The sequence below is a fragment of the Macrobrachium nipponense genome, chromosome 32 (assembly GCF_015104395.2).
Source record: "Macrobrachium nipponense isolate FS-2020 chromosome 32, ASM1510439v2, whole genome shotgun sequence".
NCBI classification, from domain to species: domain Eukaryota; kingdom Metazoa; phylum Arthropoda; class Malacostraca; order Decapoda; family Palaemonidae; genus Macrobrachium; species Macrobrachium nipponense.
The window spans coordinates 65,513,845-65,533,886 of record NC_061094.1 but is presented as its reverse complement, the minus strand read 5'-3'; the positions used below and the strand labels follow the sequence as shown (position 1 = coordinate 65,533,886).

At 43.7% G+C, this 20,042-nt stretch overlaps 1 protein-coding gene across 1 annotated transcript in view; it reads right to left on the bottom strand.

The window, feature by feature from the left end:
- Positions 1–20,042, bottom strand: part of LOC135207558 (trichohyalin-like) — a 109,115-nt gene that overhangs the window by 42,919 nt on the left and 46,154 nt on the right. The window contains 5 exon segments of the mRNA XM_064239388.1: positions 348–496; positions 7,324–7,635; positions 8,243–8,401; positions 8,794–8,940; positions 9,578–9,768. Of these exon segments, the coding sequence (XP_064095458.1) occupies positions 348–496; positions 7,324–7,635; positions 8,243–8,401; positions 8,794–8,940; positions 9,578–9,763 (953 nt within the window). The 5' untranslated portion in view covers positions 9,764–9,768.

The window sequence follows — 20,042 nt, the reverse complement described above, 5'->3', positions numbered from 1 at the left end:
GGGAATTCAAGGCAAAACATGGGAAAATATTTCATGGTTAATGGTACTTAAGCTTACTTTCCACAAAAATTAATTGTTCTACAGAATGCACTTGCTCACTGAACAGCTCATACTAAAGTACGCCTTTCCTAACTTCTATATCTTGAAAGAAAAGTCCTTAATATGAACATGTCTTCAGCAATTTAACCCACTCACAAATGACCAGCCTTAGTTTCATAAGAAATATATAATTTTTTTTTTTAAACTGCCACAGTTTATTAATCTAAAAAAATCCCAAATTCTCTTCACAAATTTCTTGACTATGGGTATTCACACATTGCAAATTACAAGTATCACTCATGACTCACCTTTCAGCCTCCCGTTTCATTTCTTCCAGCTCTAGCTTCTTGCGTACTTTCTCTTCCTGCTCTCTTTCGGCTGACTGCAATTTATCCCTTTCTGCTTGACGCTTTCTGATGGAATACTCAGACAGATGTTTTGTTCGGTCAAAGTCCACCTGTTGGACATTAAAAAATAAAACAAAATAAATATATGCAATACTGTACCATACTAATAATATATACAATTTCAAGCTTCATATTCTTTTTACTATACTTAATAAAAATGAAGTTTTTATGTTAAAACAAAGTTTAATGTATACTTACCTGGCAGGTATATATATAGCTATATTCTCTGTTCCACCTGGCAGAAATTTTCAAAACTCGCGGCAAACGCTAGTAACCTATTAGTAGTTCAGGCAACCACCACCACCGTTACCGTGGCGCTAGGAACCGTTGCCCAATTGAGCCAGATTTTCTCTGAACCCTGTCTCCTGAGGATGGCAGGTGGGAATTAAATTATATATACCTGCCAGGTAAGTATACATTAAACTTTGTTTTAACATAAAAACTTCATTTTAATGTATGACACTTACCTGGCAGGTATATATATAGCTGATTGACACATTTGGAGGTGGGTCAAAGACAGCAAACATTATTAGAGTATAAAAAAATATTATTAAAATATTAGTAAAACTCTAGGTTCCTTACCTGCTAAGGTAGCTGACTTCATAGGTCCTGCCTCTAAGCCTGCTTAAACCTTAGGAGCTCTCAACAAGGAAGTGTCCTGTATGTTGAAGAAGCTAAGACTGGAACTGACAACTGACGTGACCAATGTGTTGACAGAACCGTACAGCCCTCTTATGCCACGGCATTCAAGCTAGTAAAAGATCATTTACCTGAACTACACACACACCATCACAAGATAATACTAACAAGACTGATAAAAGTACCGAACACTTTTCTCAGACGACCAAAAAAAACACAAACACCATCACCTAATAAAATCAACTAGCTTAAAAGAAGGTTATGGGGTAGTAACTCCTTTGCCCAATACTGTACCAGAGGACACGTATGGACCTAGCGTCTGACAATTTATCAAAGGTTTGTCTGAATATCCCTAAGATATGAGACGCAAATATTGAATTAGTTCTCCAATATGTGGATTCAATAATTTCCTTGAGGGCTAAATTCTTTTTAAAAGCTAATGAAGTCGCAACTGCCCTGACTTCATGAGCCTTCACTTTCAAAATCCCAAAGCTCTGCTCTTGACACAACATATGAGCTTCTCTAATCAACTCTCTCATGAAGAAGGCTAGAGCGTTCTTCGTCATGGGTCTACTGGGTCTTTAACTGAACACCACAGAGCATCAGAGTTCCCTCTGATATCTCTTGTTCTTTCCATATAAAAACGCAATGCTCTCACTGGGCAGAGAACTCTTTCTTGCTCGTGACCCACTAACTCAGACAGACCCAAAAACTTCAAAGGATCTTGGCCAAGGATTAGCTGGATTCTCATTCTTGGCCAAGAAACCTTCTTGGAATGAACACACTGCGTTGCCATGTCTCCATCCCACCTTCTTCGATATGGCCTGAAGCTCACTAGCTCTTTTAGCGGTTGCCAAACCAGCTACTAAAAAGATAGTTTTCTTAGCAACATCTCTCAGAGAGGATTTTCTCTAAAGGCTCGAATTTGCTAGAAGTTAAATACTTCAAGACCACATCGAGGTTCCAAGCAGGTGGCCTGCATTGTGGTTGTTTCTTTGTACCAAATGACCTAATCAGATCTCTAAGGTCTAAGTTATTCGAGATGTCTAGATCTGTGTCTAAACACTGAGGTTAGCATACTTTTATAACCTTTGATTGTCGAAACTGACAAACCCAATTCCTTCCTCAAGTATAGAAGGAAATCTGCGATTTGGGTCACAGAGGTACTGGATGAAGACACTTTCCTGTTCTTACACCACTTCCGGAAATTCTCCCGCTTCGACTGATATACTGTGATTGTGGAGGTTCTTCTGGCTCTAGCCACTGCACTGGCCACCTCTCTAGAATATCCCCTCGCTCTGACAAGACTTTCGATAGTCTGAACGCAGTCAGACCCAGAGCGAGGGTATTCTTGTGAAACCTGTCGAAGTGGGGTTGTCTGAGTAAATCTACTCTTAGAGGAAGAGTCCTTGGCGTATCTATTGTCCATTCCAGTACCTCTGTGAACCAACTTTGGGCCGGCCAAAACGGGGCTATTAAGGTCATCCTCGTTCCTTGGCTCTCCCTGAACTTCTTCATCACTTTCCCCAGTACCTTGAACGGAGGAAAAGCGTACAGATCTAAGTTTGTCCAATCCATCAGGAATGCGTCGACCGCCACTGCTTCCTGGTCTGGAACCGGAGAGCAATAGGTTGGTAACCTTTTTGTTCTGGCTGTCGCAAACAGATCTACTAACCGGACGGCCCCACAACTTCCACAGGCTCTGGCAAACCTCCATGTGCAACGTCCACTCCGTCGAGAGTAGTTGTTCTCTTCTGCTCAACAGGTCCGCACTCACATATTTCTCTCCTTGTATAAACCTGGTGAGCAGCACGACACTTTCCTCTTCCGCCCAAAGCAGAACTTCCTTTGCCAACTTGTAAAGGGGAAAAGAATGAGTCCCTCCTTGTTTGCGGATGTATGCCAGAGCCGTGGTGTTGTCCGAGTTGATCTGCACTGTCTTGTCTCGAATCAACTCTCTGAAGTGCTTCAAGGCCAAGAAAATTGCCATCAGTTCCTTCCTGTTTATGTGCCAACTTGTTTCTTCCTTGCTCCAAAGTCCCCGACCACCCTCTTGAGGGCCTAATGTCGCTCGCGTCCGACGCGTCGGAATACAAGACGAGGTCTGGGCTCTTCTGCTGAAGCGACATCCCTCTTGCTAACCTGCCTGGAGTTAGCCACCACTTTAATTCCTCCTTCACTTCGGCAGGAATTAGAAACTGGAAGGAATCCGGTTGCAATTTTCTTGGCCATGAATCCTTCAGGAAAAACTGTAGAGGTCTCATGTGCAGTCTTCCTAAAGAAATGAACCTCTCTAGCGAAGAGAGTGTGCCCAGTAGACTCATCCACTCTCTTGCTGAGCATCGGTCTTTCTTTAGAAAGTCCTGCACCTTCCGAATGCATTGGGCTTGCCTTTCGGGGGACGGAAAAGCCCGAAAAGTCACTGACGATATCTGAATCCCCAAATAAACTATCTGTTGTTGGGGATTCAATTGAGACTTTCCCATGTTTACCACCAGACCTAGGTCTTTTGCTAAGTTCAATGTTTGATTCAAGTCCTCCAGACATTGACTTCTTGATTGGGATCTTATCAACCAGTCGTCCAGATAAAAAGACACTCTGATCCCTCTTAAATGCAACCATCTCGCCACATTGGACATCATCCTCGTGAACACTTGGGGGCTGTGCAAAGGCCGAAGCACAGGGCCTTGAACTGAAAGACCCTGTCCTGAATCACAAACCTTAAATACTTCCTGCTTCCTGGATGAATCGGAATATGAAAGTATGCGTCTTGTAAGTCCAGGGTCACCATCCAGTCCCCTGGACGTACCGCTGCCAGTACTGAATCGTTCGTCTCCATAGTGAACTTGGTCTTTTCTAAGAAAAGATTCAGTTGACTTACATCCAGAACTGGCCTCCAACCTCCCGAGGACTTTGCAACCAGGAACAGCCGGTTGTAAAATCCCGGAGATTCGTGATCCAGAACAGGCTCTATGGCTCCTTTCTCTAGCATGGAAGCTACTTGCTCCCACAGAGCCGCTTTCTTCACTAAATCGTTGTAATTTGCCCCGAGGGCTCTCGGAGATGTTGCGAGAGGAGGTTTCTTCAAGAAAGGAATCTTGTACCCTTCCCGAGCTACGTTGACAGCCCAGGGATCTGCCTTCATGTTCTGCCAAACTTCCCAAAAACCTTGAAGTCTGGCTCCCACTGTCGTCTGGAGGACTGATATCTCATTCTTTAGAAGTGGTCTTGGCTCCTCTTTTAGTGGGTACTCTCTTACCCCTAAAGGCGGGTCGAGCGAATGTTCTGCCTCGAAAGGGCTGTTGCGAAGGCCTAGTTTCCTTTGGAGTTTTCTTAACCAACTTGGATGGTAAGAACTTCTTAACTGAAGACGAGAGATCTTGAGTGGCCTTCTGAGAAAGGGAGAGAGCTATATCCCTAATCACCTCTGAAGGAAAAAGCTGTTTCGAAAGGGGAGAGAACAGCAACTCCGATTTCTGAGAGTTAGAAACTCCTTTTGAAGCGAAAGAACACAACAGCGATCTCTTCTTTAGTACTCCTGCTGTGAACAAAGAAGCCAGTTCATTCGTTCCGTCTCTCAGAGCCTTGTCCATGCAGGACATAATGCTCTTAGCTGTTTCTATATCCTGCGAATCCTCTTCTTCTAGGGAGTTCGCCAGTGCTCCCAAAGACCAATCTAGGAAATTGAAGACTTCGAAAGTCCTAAAAATCCCTTTAAAAAGATGGTCAAACTCGGACGAAGTCCACCAGACCTTAGCAGACTGTAACGCCTGTCTGCGTGAGCTGTCTACTATACTGGAGAAGTCCCCCTGGGAGGAGGCAGGTACTCCCAGGCCTAGACTTTCTCCAGTAGCGTACCATACTCCTGACTTCGATGCTAACTTAGCTGGTGGAAAAGCAAAAGAGTATTTCCCCGCTTCTTTCTTATCCTTCATCCAGTCATTCACACGTTGAAGGGCCTTCTTCGCCGAAATTGAGAGAGTCATCTTAAGGAAAGAGGACTTCTTTGGAGTCCTAGTCTTGGAAAACTGCGATAAGGGAGATAAAGGAGCTGTCGGTTTGAATTCCCCTTCAAAAATAGAAAGAAGACGTGAAGTCAGAACCTTGTAATCTGAAGAAGGTTCCGTATTCTTTTCCTCAACTAATTCCAATTCCTCTTCTGCTGAAGAAATGTCTTGCAAATCACTGTCGTGTTGACGCTTCGCTGACGGAATAACGTCCTGCCGCCTGCGTCCTGCGTCCATCGTAGACACATCTGCTTCCTGTCGCCTGCGTCTTACGTCCACAATTGATCCCGAGTCCTGACGTTTGCGTCCTGCTTCTTCCGAAACCATTTTCTTCTTCCTGCGTTCTGCGTCCTGAATAACCAAGCGATCGCCTGTCCTCGTAGCGCCAGTGCGTCCTGCGTCCTCGGCGAACGCGTCCTTGTCTTCCCTCTTAGAAGACTTAACGGGAAGGAAATCGTCCTTCCGCCTCGAAGATGCCTGCACAGGCGCATCCCAAGACTTCACAAGAACTGCCAGCTTGGACTGCATTTCCCTTAAGAAACCCTTCGTACTATCTTCCTGAATGGCAGAGGACGAAGGAGGAGGATTACGAGCGGGACTGCGACGTAACGGAGAGCGATCTTGTACTCTACCCGACGGAGAAAGACGAGGGGAAGATACACAAGAAGATGGAGGAGAGTCTCTCATCGAAATCCAAGGACGAGAAGGACGTACTAAGTCCTCTTTAGCACGAAAAATCCTCTTCCTCTTGATCGGAACTGCGTCCCCGTCTTCCGAGGAGGACAACACCTCAGGACTACTCCAAGCCTCACGATCTTGAGCATGTCTCTCGAGAGCGGTTGATGTCCTGAAAGTCCTCTTGAGGGGGCGAGACACAACTGCATACCGACGTTCCCGCTCGGAAGTCGAACCATCCGAGGACGCACACTTCCCAGTTACGCCTTTTCTGCGGCGAACTGCAACAGCCTGGGAACTTGCAACAGGACTGTTTGAAGGGACGCCTGACCGCGACAAAACCTCTCTCGCCTCCCTTCGACTGTCGACATGCCTTCTCCCTTGGGTCTGGGAGCTTGACAGAGGTCTAGGTCTAGGAGCACGAGAGAGACGATCAGACGCCCCCTCCACTACACTTTCACTGACATCAAAAGCACTAACTTTATCCGTAAGTCGCTGTATCTGGTCGCCCATGGACGCAAGGGCAGCAAACACCTTCACAATATGTGTATCGTTCGCCTCCTCCGATACAGCAGCGGGCGCAGGAGATACCTGGGGAGAAGGAACTACCAATTCTACGTTAGAAGGAGCTGGAGAGGAAATACATTCACTCCTTTTACTAGAAGAATTCGACTTCTCACTACGAGAAACAGATCTCCTTACACGATCTTTCTCAAGCCTCTCAACATATTTCATAAATATCTTCCATTCCTTCTCTGATAAATTCTCACATTCAAAGCACCTATTCTCCCAAGTACACACATTCTCTCTACACTTCTTACAAATGGTATGAGGGTCGACCGAAGCTTTCGGCAACCTTACCTTACACCCCTCTTTTACACAAACTCTAAACATACTTCCAGTATCAGACATCTTAAAAGAACAATCCAAAGCGAATGCCAAGCTAACGTTTCCGAGTACAATACCAAAGATCCATGAAAAGTCAGCAACGAGAATGAAAATCCTAGCAGGGAACCACCAACAATGTTGCCGGTTCGGCTGGCAGAGAAAATCTGGCCCAATTGGGAACGGTTCCTAGCGCTAGCACCACGGTAACGGGGTGGTGGTTGCCTGAACTACTAATAGGTTACTAGCGTTTGCCGCGAGTTTTGAAAATTTCTGCCAGGTGGAACAGAGAATATAGCTATATATATACCTGCCAGGTAAGTGTCATACATTAAATGAATAAATTTACTACCAACAAGGTTTAAAATACAGACAGAAATAATGAAAAATACAATGAAAAGCACAGCACATATGGCAAAAGCTAAATTAGTTTAGAAAGCAAATATATGGCTAATGATATGAGATATCCCTAGGGTGATGTCTCACCCATCTACAACTATTAATATGCTTTACTGTGAAAAGCGCTTAATCTCTTTATCTCAAAACTTCAAGTAACCCTCAAATAAATAAATACTACAGTACGTAATTGCAACCTACAAAGATTACTGAAAAATATAATCATATTTAGCATGATGCTTTCTTCACTGACAAAATATATCAGCAAAACTTACCTTAATGTTAGCACTATATGCTTTGTCATTTTCAACAAACACTAATTTCTTGCCTTGCAATGCATGCATGCATTTTGCAAATCCTATGTACTCTTTGAATTGTACATAAGCTTCAAACACTAGATCTTGACCAAAACTAAACGTTTTGATTCCATTAATGGAGGATGACATCTTCTTACGGTAAGGATCGCAAATTGGTATGTCAACTGCACGTACTTCCCCAAAAGAGGCCATTACTTTGCTCAGGACATAGCTACTTGGTTCATTCCTATTGTCCCTTCCCACGTGTGTAAACCAACGACAAGGAAGATCCTGAAAGCCAAAAAGAAAACACATGAAGATACGCTCGTTTGTTCCTCAAAACTGGGGATACCATACCTAAGGATTACAATACATATGCACACCTATGGCTCTACTTAAAAAGAACATCAATTTCTATTATCATTGGTGATAAATATTTTGAACAATACTCTCTCATCTGCCAAATAGGTAAAGCTATTAATTTTTCTACAGTTTAATAATACAAAGTTGCATTGGTTTTGAGTTACTGTAAGGCAAAAAAATGCATGGTTGTTCTATTATTGGTGAGTCAGATACAGTTAAGGCACTACATAAACTAGGTGAAATGTACATAAGTATTATTGTGATTTAATTTTCATTATTTATTGCATGTAATAAAGATATACTTGTAAAGTACAATACATTAATATAAGCTACAATACAGAAGAGTATATCATTCAAAGACTAGGGAAAAAGCTACAAGTGTTAATGGGCAGTATTTTATATCTAGATTTTTATCTTTTAAATGGCAACAAATATCAGATGATGCTGTAGTAATACACTGTACATATTAACTGTGATATGCAAATAAGGCATGGGCATTAGTTGTTTTAAGGTTTAAAAAATTAAGTAAATGTACCTGAAAATGAACGGTATCTGGTCGTTCACCCGGTTTCATTTCATTCATGTGCTTGGCATCCCTGAAAAATGAGTCCCAATCATGCCGAGAGGGAAATGGAACTTTTGCCTCAGTAGCCCTGATCTTCAAAAGTTCTGAAAAGCCACTCAGTTTAATTCCCTGAAAGCAATATTACTATTAATAACATACAGGTAAAAAAAATATGATACATAACAAATAAATTTCTCACTGCTATATATCTCTAGTATAAAATTTTAACTTTCTTAATGGTAACCAAGAATTTTACAACAAAGGTAAGATAAGATAAATTAGAAAACATTTAAGCAGTAAATCACAGTTTTAACATTAAAATATCTGGAAAACTCTGTTGTTTCCAGGGGTAAAAGTTCAAAAATTTTTATAAATATGGATGTACCCACAAGAAATTCAGTCAGTTGATCACAAAAGACAATAGCTGCTAACTAGGCTATGAAAAAAATATTAAAAATGGCTGTAATGTTAGAACATTAACAGCTTGTATAAATTAAGTTTAAGACTACCATCATTCTAACCTTTTGATCTATTTTACTGATGACTTGTGCAAGGTTTTTCTTATTCTCAATTTCTGCATCAAAACGCAGGAACTCCAATGTGCTCTTTGTCACCTGGATTACAGTGAAGACCTCTGGAAGTATGGCTGCTCGTAGCTTCTCCATTACCTATCAAGAATTTAAGGTACGAAAATCAAGTTATGATGAAAAATGTTGAGTATATCTTGGGTAATTGACTACTTACATAACATGTATATGTGCATAGATGAAGTAATTTCTACAATTATGAGAAGTTACAAAGGCACAAACCATAAAAGAAATAAAATTTACAAACTGGAGTGGACACATATTTCAAATAAAGGGGAAAATAAAGCAGTGGGACAATAAAAGTGCTAATAGATGAATGTACAACTGGAGATTAAGCATGAATGACAAAATATGGCAGCAATATTAAAGAAAAAGAAAAAAGCATGAATGACAAAATATGGTGGCAAGATTAAAGAAAAAGAAGTCTAGAAGCTTGAATCATTGACTCTTAGAAAAATTGAAGCAAGAAGAGAGTGTTTTCAACGATCACAAAAGAAGCCTCTTTGGTAAAAGATGAACCATTGCACCTTCTAAGAAGAAGTCTCATACACCAATAACCGCTAGACTAGGTACACGCTCAGTAGTGAGAATTAGGTCTGTCATACATATGATCAGGTTATTTGGTTGACTAACAACTGTGTAACAGTCAAGTTCCCTATGGTACCCATGAACATGTCACTTACATTATTGTAAAGATAACAAATATAAAGTACTTTACCTCCCAATTGGAAATGGATTGTCCAGACTTTAACTGAGGTAGGGTTACAGTAATGCTGAGTCTAGCAATTGGTTTCAGATGTAAACCAGAAGTTCTTGAAAGTTCAACACAATCACTTGTGTCTGTGCATTCCTGCACATTCTTCAGTCGATGCGTTTTATCCGAAGAATGATGCGCTTTATCCATCTTGTCTGAAAGACAATCAAGAAGTCAATTTTCATATATTAAACGTTAATGGCTCATAAAATAAATGGCAGACCCAGAACCATACATAAAAAAGTACTGTAATATTAGAATAAGTCTACAGTTCCTGTAAACACTCACAATAAATAAAAAACTTATCCTAATTAAGTGCATTATGCATACATTACGTAAAGGCCACCTACATCAAGAAATGGAAAAAAATTGTCTTAGATATACTACAAAATTACCACTTTACAATTATTTTTATCTATAATCCTGGCATGAAGAATGCATGTTAGATTACTGATTATGGATGCGATACACAACAGTTTGCCAAGAGTAAATATTCCCTTTTGTGAAAGACCTCCTTTCATTTTCTGTTGCCTCTGCAATATATTCATATGCAAATCTTATAAAAAAATAGAAATTTATATAAACAGGAACTGTAGCGTTGTATCAATAGGTAACCTAGAAGTTAGGAAACTTTGCCTGTGCCATTTTAACATGTTATTGTTAGTATACAATAAGGTTTTGTACATACTTACCTGGCAGATATATACTTAGCTTACGTCTCTGACGTCACGACAGAATTCAAAACTCGCGGCACACGCGACAGGTAGGTCAGGTGATCTACCTTACCCGCCGCTGGGTGGCGGCTGTAAGAACCAATCTCCCTTTCCAGCCAGAATTTTTCTCTTCCACCTGTCTCCTGAGGGGAGGCTGGGCGGGCCATCAATCGTATATATCTGCCAGGTAAGTATTTACAAAACCTTATTGTATACTAACAATAACATTTTTGTACATGAACTTTCCTGTCAGATATATACTTAGCTGATTGACACCCTTGGTGGAGGGAAAGAGACAGCAATATAAATATGGAAAAAGGGGAAAACAACACTTGTTGTAGGATGTAAAATACAACCTTGGTTCTTACCTGTTTAGGCAGAAGACTTCGTAGTTACTGTCTATGAGTCTGCGTTGCCTGAAGAGCTTCAGCGAGGGCGTGACCTACAGCTGACAGACTCTTTGGGTCTATCAAAGGGATTTGGTTATCCGCTTACTTGATAGAATCCGAGCAGGATCTTGTCAAAGGGGATTCGCCCACTTACATGACAGAACCTAACCACTATCATTGCAAGGAGCTCAAACATAAACCGATCACCTAACCAATCTAATCATTGTTAGACCTACGACATGAAAGACATGCCTACCCGCATGCTCTTTCAAACAACCAAAAACTTACAACCTAAACAAGGGGGAAAATATATACTACAAAGGATATGTCTCAGCTCCCTGCCCCAGCACTGAATCCGCCGATACGTACGGGCCTAACGCGAAGCACTTTTCATACGTAATTTTGACGTCTCTCAGATAGTGGTTTGCGAAGACTGAGTTGCAACGCCAGAATGTTGCCTTCATAATATTACTCAGGGATATGTTTTTGTTGAAAGTTAATGACGTGGCAATAGCTCTTACCTCATGAGCTTTGACCTTAAGAAGTTTGAATTGACTTTCATCACATATCGCATGTGCTTCTTTCACCAGGCTTCTGATAAAGAAAGAAAGCGCATTCTTCGAAAGAGTCCTCCTTGGATCTCTTACAGAGCACTAAAGGTTGACATCATTGCCCTTAAGTTTTTTCTTTCTCTGCAGATAAAACTTTAAACTTCGTACTGGGCAAAGTGACCTCTCTGCTTCCTCGCCTACTAAGGCAGACAAGCCTTGGACTTCAAAGCTCCTAGGCCAAGGATTTGAGGGGTTCTCGTTCTTAGCCAAGAACGAAGGTAGGAATGCACAGATAGCTGCATCTCCTCTGAATCCCACATTTCCTTCTAATGCATGGAGTTCACTAATCCTCTTTGCGGAAGCCAATGCCATGAGAAAAAGTGTCTTCCTCGTGAGGTCTCTAAAAGAGGCAGACTGAGGCGGTTCGAACTTAGGGGACCTCAGGAAACGTAGCACTACATCCAGATTCCAAACTCGGAATCTCTGGCGAAACCTTTTTGGATGTTTCAAAAGATCTTATTAGATCATGAAGGTCCTTGTCTTCTGAAATGTTTTAAGTTTCTGTGCCTAAACCACTGCAGACAGCATGCTACGATAACCTTTAATGGTTGATACCGCCAGTCCACTTTTCTCCCTAAGGAAAAGTAAGGCTGCTATTTGGGTTACAGAGGGTACTGGAAGAGGAAAAGTGATGGTTCCTACACCACCGTCGAAAGACCGTCCCACTTCGATTGGTAAACTCTAAGGGTAGATAAAGGCCTTCTTTGGCCCTTTACTGCGGATAGCCGTTGCAACTCTTGCAGAAAACCTCTCGTTCTGACCAAACTTTTGACAGTGAAGCCAGTCAGATCTAGAGCGGGGAGGTTTTTGTGATACCTGTCGAAGTGGGGTTGTCTAAGCAGAATCGATCCTCTGTGGTAATGTTCTCGGAAGATCTACTAACCATTCCAGTACCTATGTGAACATACTTTGCGGGCCAGAAGGGGCTACCAGCGTCATCCTTGCTGCCTCCGATTCTGCAAATTTCTTGAGTCTCTCTCCCAGTATCTTGAATGGAGGAAAAGCATACATGTCTAGGCCCTTCCAATCTAGGAGAAAAGCATCTATCGACACTGACCCTCGGGTCCGATATCGGAGAGCAGTAGTTGGCTATCTCGCATTCTTGGCTGTGGCGAAGAGGTCTATATGAGGCCTGCCCCAAAGATTCCACAGGTCCTGGCAAACATCCTCGTGAAGGGAGGTCCACTCTGCAGGCAGGACTTGATCTTTCCTGCTTAGGAGGTCTGCTCTGACGTTCTTTTCTCCCTGTACGAACCTGGTAAGGAGACAAATCTTCCTTTCCTCTGCCCACAGCAGAAGTTCTTTTGCTGTCTCGTACAGGGAGAAGGAGTGAGTCCCCCCCTGCTTCCTGATGTATGCCAGGGCCGTGGTGTTGTCCGAGTTGATCTGTAATGCCGAAGCTAGGACATAGGGCTCGAATGCTTTCAAAGCTAGCCAAACAGCCATCAGCTCTTTCTTGTTGATGTGCCAGGTCACCTGTTCTTTCTTCCAGGTGCCTGACACTTCTCTTGAGCCGAGCGTTGCTCCCCAACCTGTTTCCGACGCGTCGGAATACAACACTTGGTTGGGGTTCGGAATGTGAAGGGACATCCCTTCTGCAAACCTGAGAGGGTTGGCCCACCAAGAGAGGTCCTTCTTGATTTCTCTTGAGATCTCGAAGAGAACTCTAGGTTTTGCGAACGACACCTCCAGTTTCGATGTAGAAAGAACTGGAGAGGTCTGAGGTGCAACCTTCCTAGAGAAAGGAATTGCCCCAACAAACTCATCCACTCCCTCGCTGTGCATACGTCTTTCTCTAGGAAGGCTTTGACTTTCTCTGACCCTCGGGCTATACCTTTCTGGAGACGGAAAAGCCCGAAAATCCAGAGAAACCATCTGAATCCCCAGATAGATACGATCTTGACTGGGATCAACTGAGACTTTTGAAAGTTCACCAAAAGTCCCAGAGAACTCGCCATGAAAAGGGTCTTTTGTAGGTCCTCCAAACATCTTTTCTGTGACTTGGCTCTGATTAGCCAGTCGTCCAAGTAAAGGGGACACCCTGACTCCCTCCAAGTGTAGCCATCTTGCTACATTTTTCATTAGTCCTGTGAAGACCTGAGGGTGGGGCTGTTGAAAGGCCGAAACACAAGGCCCTGAACTGGAATATCCTTCCTCCCATCATGAACCTGAGGTATTTCCTTGAAGAAGGATGGATAGGCACATGGAATTAAGCGTCCTGAAGATCTAGGGACACCATCCAATCCCCTGGACGAAGAGCCGCCAACACTGAGGATGTCGTCTCCATGGCGAACTTCCTCTTTTCTACAAAGAAATTCAGGGCGCTTACATCCAGAACCGGTCCTCCATCCTCCTGAGGCTTTTGGAACTAGAAATAGGCGGTTGTAAAAGCCCGCTGAGCATGGGTCGCTCACTAAGCTCATAGCCTCTTTCTCGAACATTTGTTCCACTGCCTGTGTTAGAGCGAGGCTCATGATGGGATCCCTGTACCTGGCCACCACTCCCTCGGAGTCGTCGTCAACGGTGGTCTTTCCAGGTAAAGGAATCAGGTATCCTTTCCGGATAATCGAGAGGGACCTGTTGTCCGCTCCTCTCTTTGCCCAGGCTTCCGAGAATCTTAGAAGCCTGGCACCTACTGATGTCTGGAGGACTACTTCCCTACTTCTTAGCTCTGGAAGAGCGTGAGAGGATCTACCTCTCTTGAATGGTCTATTACCTCTAGAGGTAGAGGCTCTAGAAGGAGGGCCCCCCTCGAAAGGGCTCCTGTCTAGCTGGAGTCTCCTTCTTAGTCTTCGTCTGGAAGGAGGGGTCTTAGGTTTCCGTGCCGACTGAGCGAGCATGTCATGAGTCGCCTTCGCAGAGATAGATCCTGAGATGTCCTGGATTATCTTCTTCGGGAAGAGAAGAGGCGAGAGCTGCGAATACAGAAGCGAGGCTCTTGAGCATGCGAGACGGACTTTGTAAGAAAAGAGCAGAAGACTGATCTCTTCTTAAGAACCCCTGCTCCAAACAGGGAGGCTACTTCGCTCGATCCATCTCTAACTGCCTTATCAATGCACGTTAGAACACTGTTGAGATCTTCTGGCGAAATGGAATCCAGGTTCTGAGTCTTTTTAGCCAAGACCCCCAAAGACCAGTCAAGGAAGTTAAAGACTTCCAAGACTCTGAACATTCCCTTCAACAGGTGGTCGAGCTCGTTCATAGCCCAGGTAGTCTTAGCAGACAAAGAGAGCCGAGGCGTCGTGCTGCATCCACCAGTGAAGAGAAGTCCGCGTCTGCAGATGACGGAAGACCCAGGCCTAGGGGTTCTCCAGACTCATACCAAAAAACCTAGTCTGGCCCGTAAGCTTGGAAGGTGGGAAAGAAAAAACAGTCTTCCCTTTCTCCTCCTTAGAAAGCAGCCAATCACCAAACCTCTCAAAGCCTTTTTCATTGAGATGGTTGGCTTCATCCTCACACAAGAGGAAACCTTCGTCTTCTTAGAAGTCGAGAATAACGAGAGAGGAGACGGAGGAGCGACGGGAGTAAGGGAGTCTCCAAACTCTTGAAGAAGGAGATCTGTAAGGATCTTATAGGACGATACTGAAGAATCCTTAACTAAATCCTCTTCTGAAGGTTCCACTTCATCCACCGAAGAACCCTCGGCTTCTTTACGAGAGCAGTTGGACTTCTCTAAAGAAGTGCGTCTATCTAGGGAGTGTCTGGCAGCTGTCTGGTGCCTATCAGGGGAAGCCAAAGCTTCGGGAGAGCTCCTCTCGAATGCGTCCTTCCTACTCTGATGAGTGCGTCCTCTTTGATCCTTAAGTCTACTCCTAGATTCCCGGGGCCCGGGAGTCCAAAGGGGAGCGCCTGCTAGGAGAGGAGAGGCCGCTACTGTTCAGGCGCCTAACAGGTTTTTTATCCATGCGGCCTGTCCCAAAGGAGAGGCGGCTGCCCTGCGAACTGCGCCTACAATGAGGAAGAACGCCTACTAGGCTCTTGGCGCCTACTTACAGGAGAGCGAATCCCTGGAGAAGATCGCCTACTCGGACCGACCGTCGTCTACCATGCTCCACAAACTTAGATCGAGACTTGTTGGGTCTCTGCAAAGGTAGTCTCTCAGCCGAGACATATCTTTCAGGCTCTTTACGCCTGTCCTGAACAGAGCGGCTAATAGGAGAGCCGCGCCTATCAGGACAAAAAGCGCCTATCTTCCGCACACCGGCGCTTGGAAGCGGGAGAGCGTCTACTTGGGGAGTAGCGCCTACCAGGCTCTAGGCGCCTAACATAAGGAGAGATCCTGCTCTTGAAGGGGGGGGGGGGGGGGGGGGGGAATTCCATGAAAGAGGAGGCTCTCTTATCCGGAGATTGAAGGATCTTCGGAAAGGAGCGAGAAGACGAAGCTGTACGCTTATCTTCAGACGAACGCCTACTAGGCGCTAGATTCCTTTCTACTGGAGAAATGAAGTCGCCAGGAGAAAGCTTCTTGGGCGATTGTCGCCTGGAAGACGACAAGCGTCTGCCGAGGGAAGAGCGCCTCCTTCCATCCGCTGTTACAGGAGAGAGAGCCGCCTCCGACTGAGAAGGTAACGCAGGCGAAGGTATCCTAGACTTCTTGACTGGGAGAGAGACGTCCTTCTTACGACGCGTACCTCCAGCCAAGGAGCCTACCAGCGCCGAAAATCTGAGCTTGCAGCCCCGCAAGAATCCTAGCTGGAGATCTTGCAAAATCCTCCACAGGTGAAGAGGATCGAAGCCTACTCTGAGGCGAGAACTCCTGCTCCCTCCTTGGGTTTCTTGATATCCACTTCCTGGCTCTTCTGGAAAACATTCCGGGCTGGAAGGAAAGGCGCAAGGAGCCTTCCAGGCTCTCTTCAGCGGTCGCGATGAATCCGAGGCGCTCCATCCTCTTCTTGGCGAAGGTGAAGGAAGAAAGAAGAGAAGCATTGGCGCAATACCTCCTTCTTCGCGTGAACAAGGGCAGCCTGGGTACGAACATCAGGATCTACCGAGGGGACGCCTGATCGGTGGGAGTTCTCCCTAACCTTCCTGCGGCTTGTTGACTTTCCTCCTCCACTGGGACTGGGAGTCTGGAAGAGGTCTAGGCCTGGAAGCATTAAGGAGCCGATCAGACGCACCCTCCACTGCACTGGGGTCACTGCACAATTCACCTTCACTATTACTATTACCTTGCAACGAACGAATCTTCTTCTCCATGCTAAGGATCGTGGCTCTCGTGGTTGTCACTTTCGAAGTCGTATCTTTAGGTTCGATGCAGGGCGCAGGAGCTGAAACTGGAGAAGGTTCTAATGCTACAACAGGATTGTCTACTTCTACCTCGCTAATACGAGACTTACTAGAACTTCTAGACGAAGCTTTTCTCACCCTGTCTTTCTCCAACTTCCTCAAGTAGGAAGAAAGAGCCTTCCATTCACCCTCATCCAACTTCTCACACTCATTACGGGTTAACAAAAGAACTTCTTTCCCTCTACATTTCAAGCAAACTGTGTGAGGATCTACCGTAGCTTTCGGTAGCCTCACCTTGCATTCATCCATAGAGCACACCCTAAACATAGAAGATTTCTTAACCTCTACATCAGACATCTTGAAATCACAGAAAAATCCAAACCAATATCCAAAAACAACTCCACAAGTGCGTATTGCCAAGCCAACAAGAATCAGGTACTTCACCGAAAGTCAGTCCAAATAAATCCAAGGCAACGAGAATCGAATAAAGCTGTCAGGAGGTAACAACCACAGGTGTAGTCGTCACCGGCGACAGAAAAATTCTGGCTGGAAAGGGAGATTGGTTCTTACAGCCGCCACCCAGCGGCGGGTAAGGTAGATCACCTGACCTACCTGTCGCATGTGCCGCGAGTTTTGAATTCTGTCGTGACGTCAGAGACGTAAGCTAAGTATATATCTGACAGGAAAGTTCATGTACAAAAACAGCATTTTCATTTTACCAGAAGCCAACATAGAGTAGTGGTATGCTAGGCCTAAGCAAACCTACCATAAATCCATAATAATATGTTAGTACAAAATTTCAAACGACAGCATCATATCCTAACATCAGCCTTCTACCTAAAGTAAATTAGCCCATGTCACTTCTACTGAATTATATACAAGTGCAATACTTATTGTTAAGGCAAAAAATATTATTCAAACTAGGTTGCTTATCTTCATACTCACCATTTTTGCAGAATTTCTGTATGATGTCAAAGAGAATGGGTTACTATGATGATATGCCCGAGGTTACTGTACACCATAAGGTCATTTAAGTTATAGTAGATCAGGCTAGCCCTAGGCTACTTTGCTATTTTTATATCAATCAATTTTCCCAAATTATTAAAACTATATTATAGTTTTAATAATTTGGGAAAATTGATTGATATAAACCCACGAAGTGGGAAAAATACAATGTGGGCCAACTGAAAATCTTTATAGAAGGGGGGAGGGGGAAAGACGCCCTCCCTCTCAGAGAAGTCAAGACACAATACCCTATACGTACAGCCTAGCGTAGTGTTAAGCTGGCCTCACACTAGACATTTCTAGCTCGCGGTTTTGGCCAGCATCCAGCCGATGCTCGCGAGCAAAAGTGTTGTATCGTCACACTAGGATCTCGTGGTTTCGAGGAGCAGTAGGGAAAAGTAAACATCCTCCCATTTGTACTTTTTAAGCGTAGTTTTCTTAAAAAGGTCATCCGTGTGATCCCACAACATTCGGAACTCTCTTACTTTTTCTAACAATCCATGGAGAGCAAAGGACGTCCACACATACCGATGTCTTTGTGTGGGAAGAGACATGGTTCCTGAGCACGTCCAGTTAGAAGCAGCCATCTTGTTTGTTTACACTACGCGGTCGCTCGGGGTTCGTGGCTGCTGCTTCCCGACAAGACGGGAAGCAAAGATCTCGAGCTAAAATCTCCCGGTTTTCGATTCTCGGCAGCAACGGCTCGCTGCTCGAGAAAAAAAGGCCCAGTGTGAGGCCAGCTTTAGGTAAAACTTGAAAGTATGATAACGCAGGCTATGTAGAGTTAGAAAACCCAAGAAAGTGGGATTTTTTGCATAATTTTGGTCAACATGCAATAGATGAACTAGCACTATATCAGCCCTTCTTGGGAATCCAGGGTTTTTGGGTGGGAGACATGGATACAAGGGTGCAGGATACCTGCGACTTTCATAACTGATGGAAAATCTGGAAGGTATGTAGTAATATCAGAAATATTGCTTATTTAGAGGTTGACTCGCCAGTCTACACACAAGGGCTAGTTCAACTATAGTTACTCTGACTAAATAGGTTGATAACCTGGATATCAAATACCTACGCATGCGCAAAAGCCTTTGGTAAGCATTTAACCTGGTTTTTCAAATTCCCTGCAATTGGCGGTCCTAACGCCGCACTGCAGTCAGCTGAAGGATTTGTGAAAAGAGAGAGCTAGATTCTGCAATGTGTCAGTGGTAAGAACCGCTGCAGACTTGGTAAAGAATGGGGGAAACAACCGAGTGGACCAGCTGATCCAGTCTTGCCCGGAGATGAGCACCAGTCATGAGTCATCGGTGGTGGGAGCAACACCTCGAGACCTCTACTCTCCTTTTGAAGTAAGCAAAAGTACTTTTTCGGAGGATGGAAAGCGGACAAGACTGGATCAGCTAGCACACTCAGTTGTTTCCTTTATTGTGGTTGTAAAATTGTCGTAAATCCATTGGTAGTTGTGTAGTCAGGTGTATTACAGCACACAGAACTAGGGTAAAAATCACGGACGATCCACCATCATCACGCTGGACGGGTCTTATTCACTCGATATTTAATTGGTGAAACAAGAATACAATTACAAAAGATTGAAGTTTCGTCAACATAATGTGATATATGAAAGCCCCATACGAACTAAAATAAGCATGTGACGCTCTTCGTATAATATGTTTTCAAGGCAGTTTTGAAATCCAATATGGCGGCTACGTTTTTCATGGAAGGTTCTGATCAGTGATGGCCACCATCTTTCCCAGCCTTCCCAGCACTCATCTGAACAATGTTAGTGTATATATGTAACGTTTATTGATCTTACTCAAGATTGCAGTTGTAATCAGCACAATAAAACAACATTTTGTTTTATTAGTGAAAGTATGAAACTTGTTATTCCCGGGGTCATGGTTTGAACTGAATTCATTTTTGCCTTGTAATTGGTGGTTTTTATCCTTACTGCCATCACAACTGAAACTCCACAGTGCTTATTTGATTGTTATTATACACATTTTGGTCTTAATTCACTCCACATTGCACTTGAACCAAGTTGCTGTTCCTGGTTCCTAAGCAAGCACTCCACAAACACAGTTACAAACAGCAGACGACGACACTGCAAAGTTTTATTCCCTTAATTGTTTACTTTACTCATTATTTAGTTCAACTTTACTTTGTTATTTCAAAATGTTTATTTAATTCATGTCTATTATCCCTTTTTTTGCAACCAAATTACCCCGAAAAATTACAGATATTTCTAAAGTAGATACAATCCAATGTTTCTAACCTTGTCGTACATCTGGCTGCCGAAAACCATAGAGGAACAGACTACAGATAAGAGGAGTATAATGTTTTGTTTTTTTTTGCTAGCACTTTTCATTGATATAAGTCTATATTAGTATTTTGAATTATTTTAATAACTGTATGCCAGAAATAAATGTAACCTTTAATGTTTGCATACTAAGAATGGCAAAATAATCATTGCCACATTAGTGGAGCT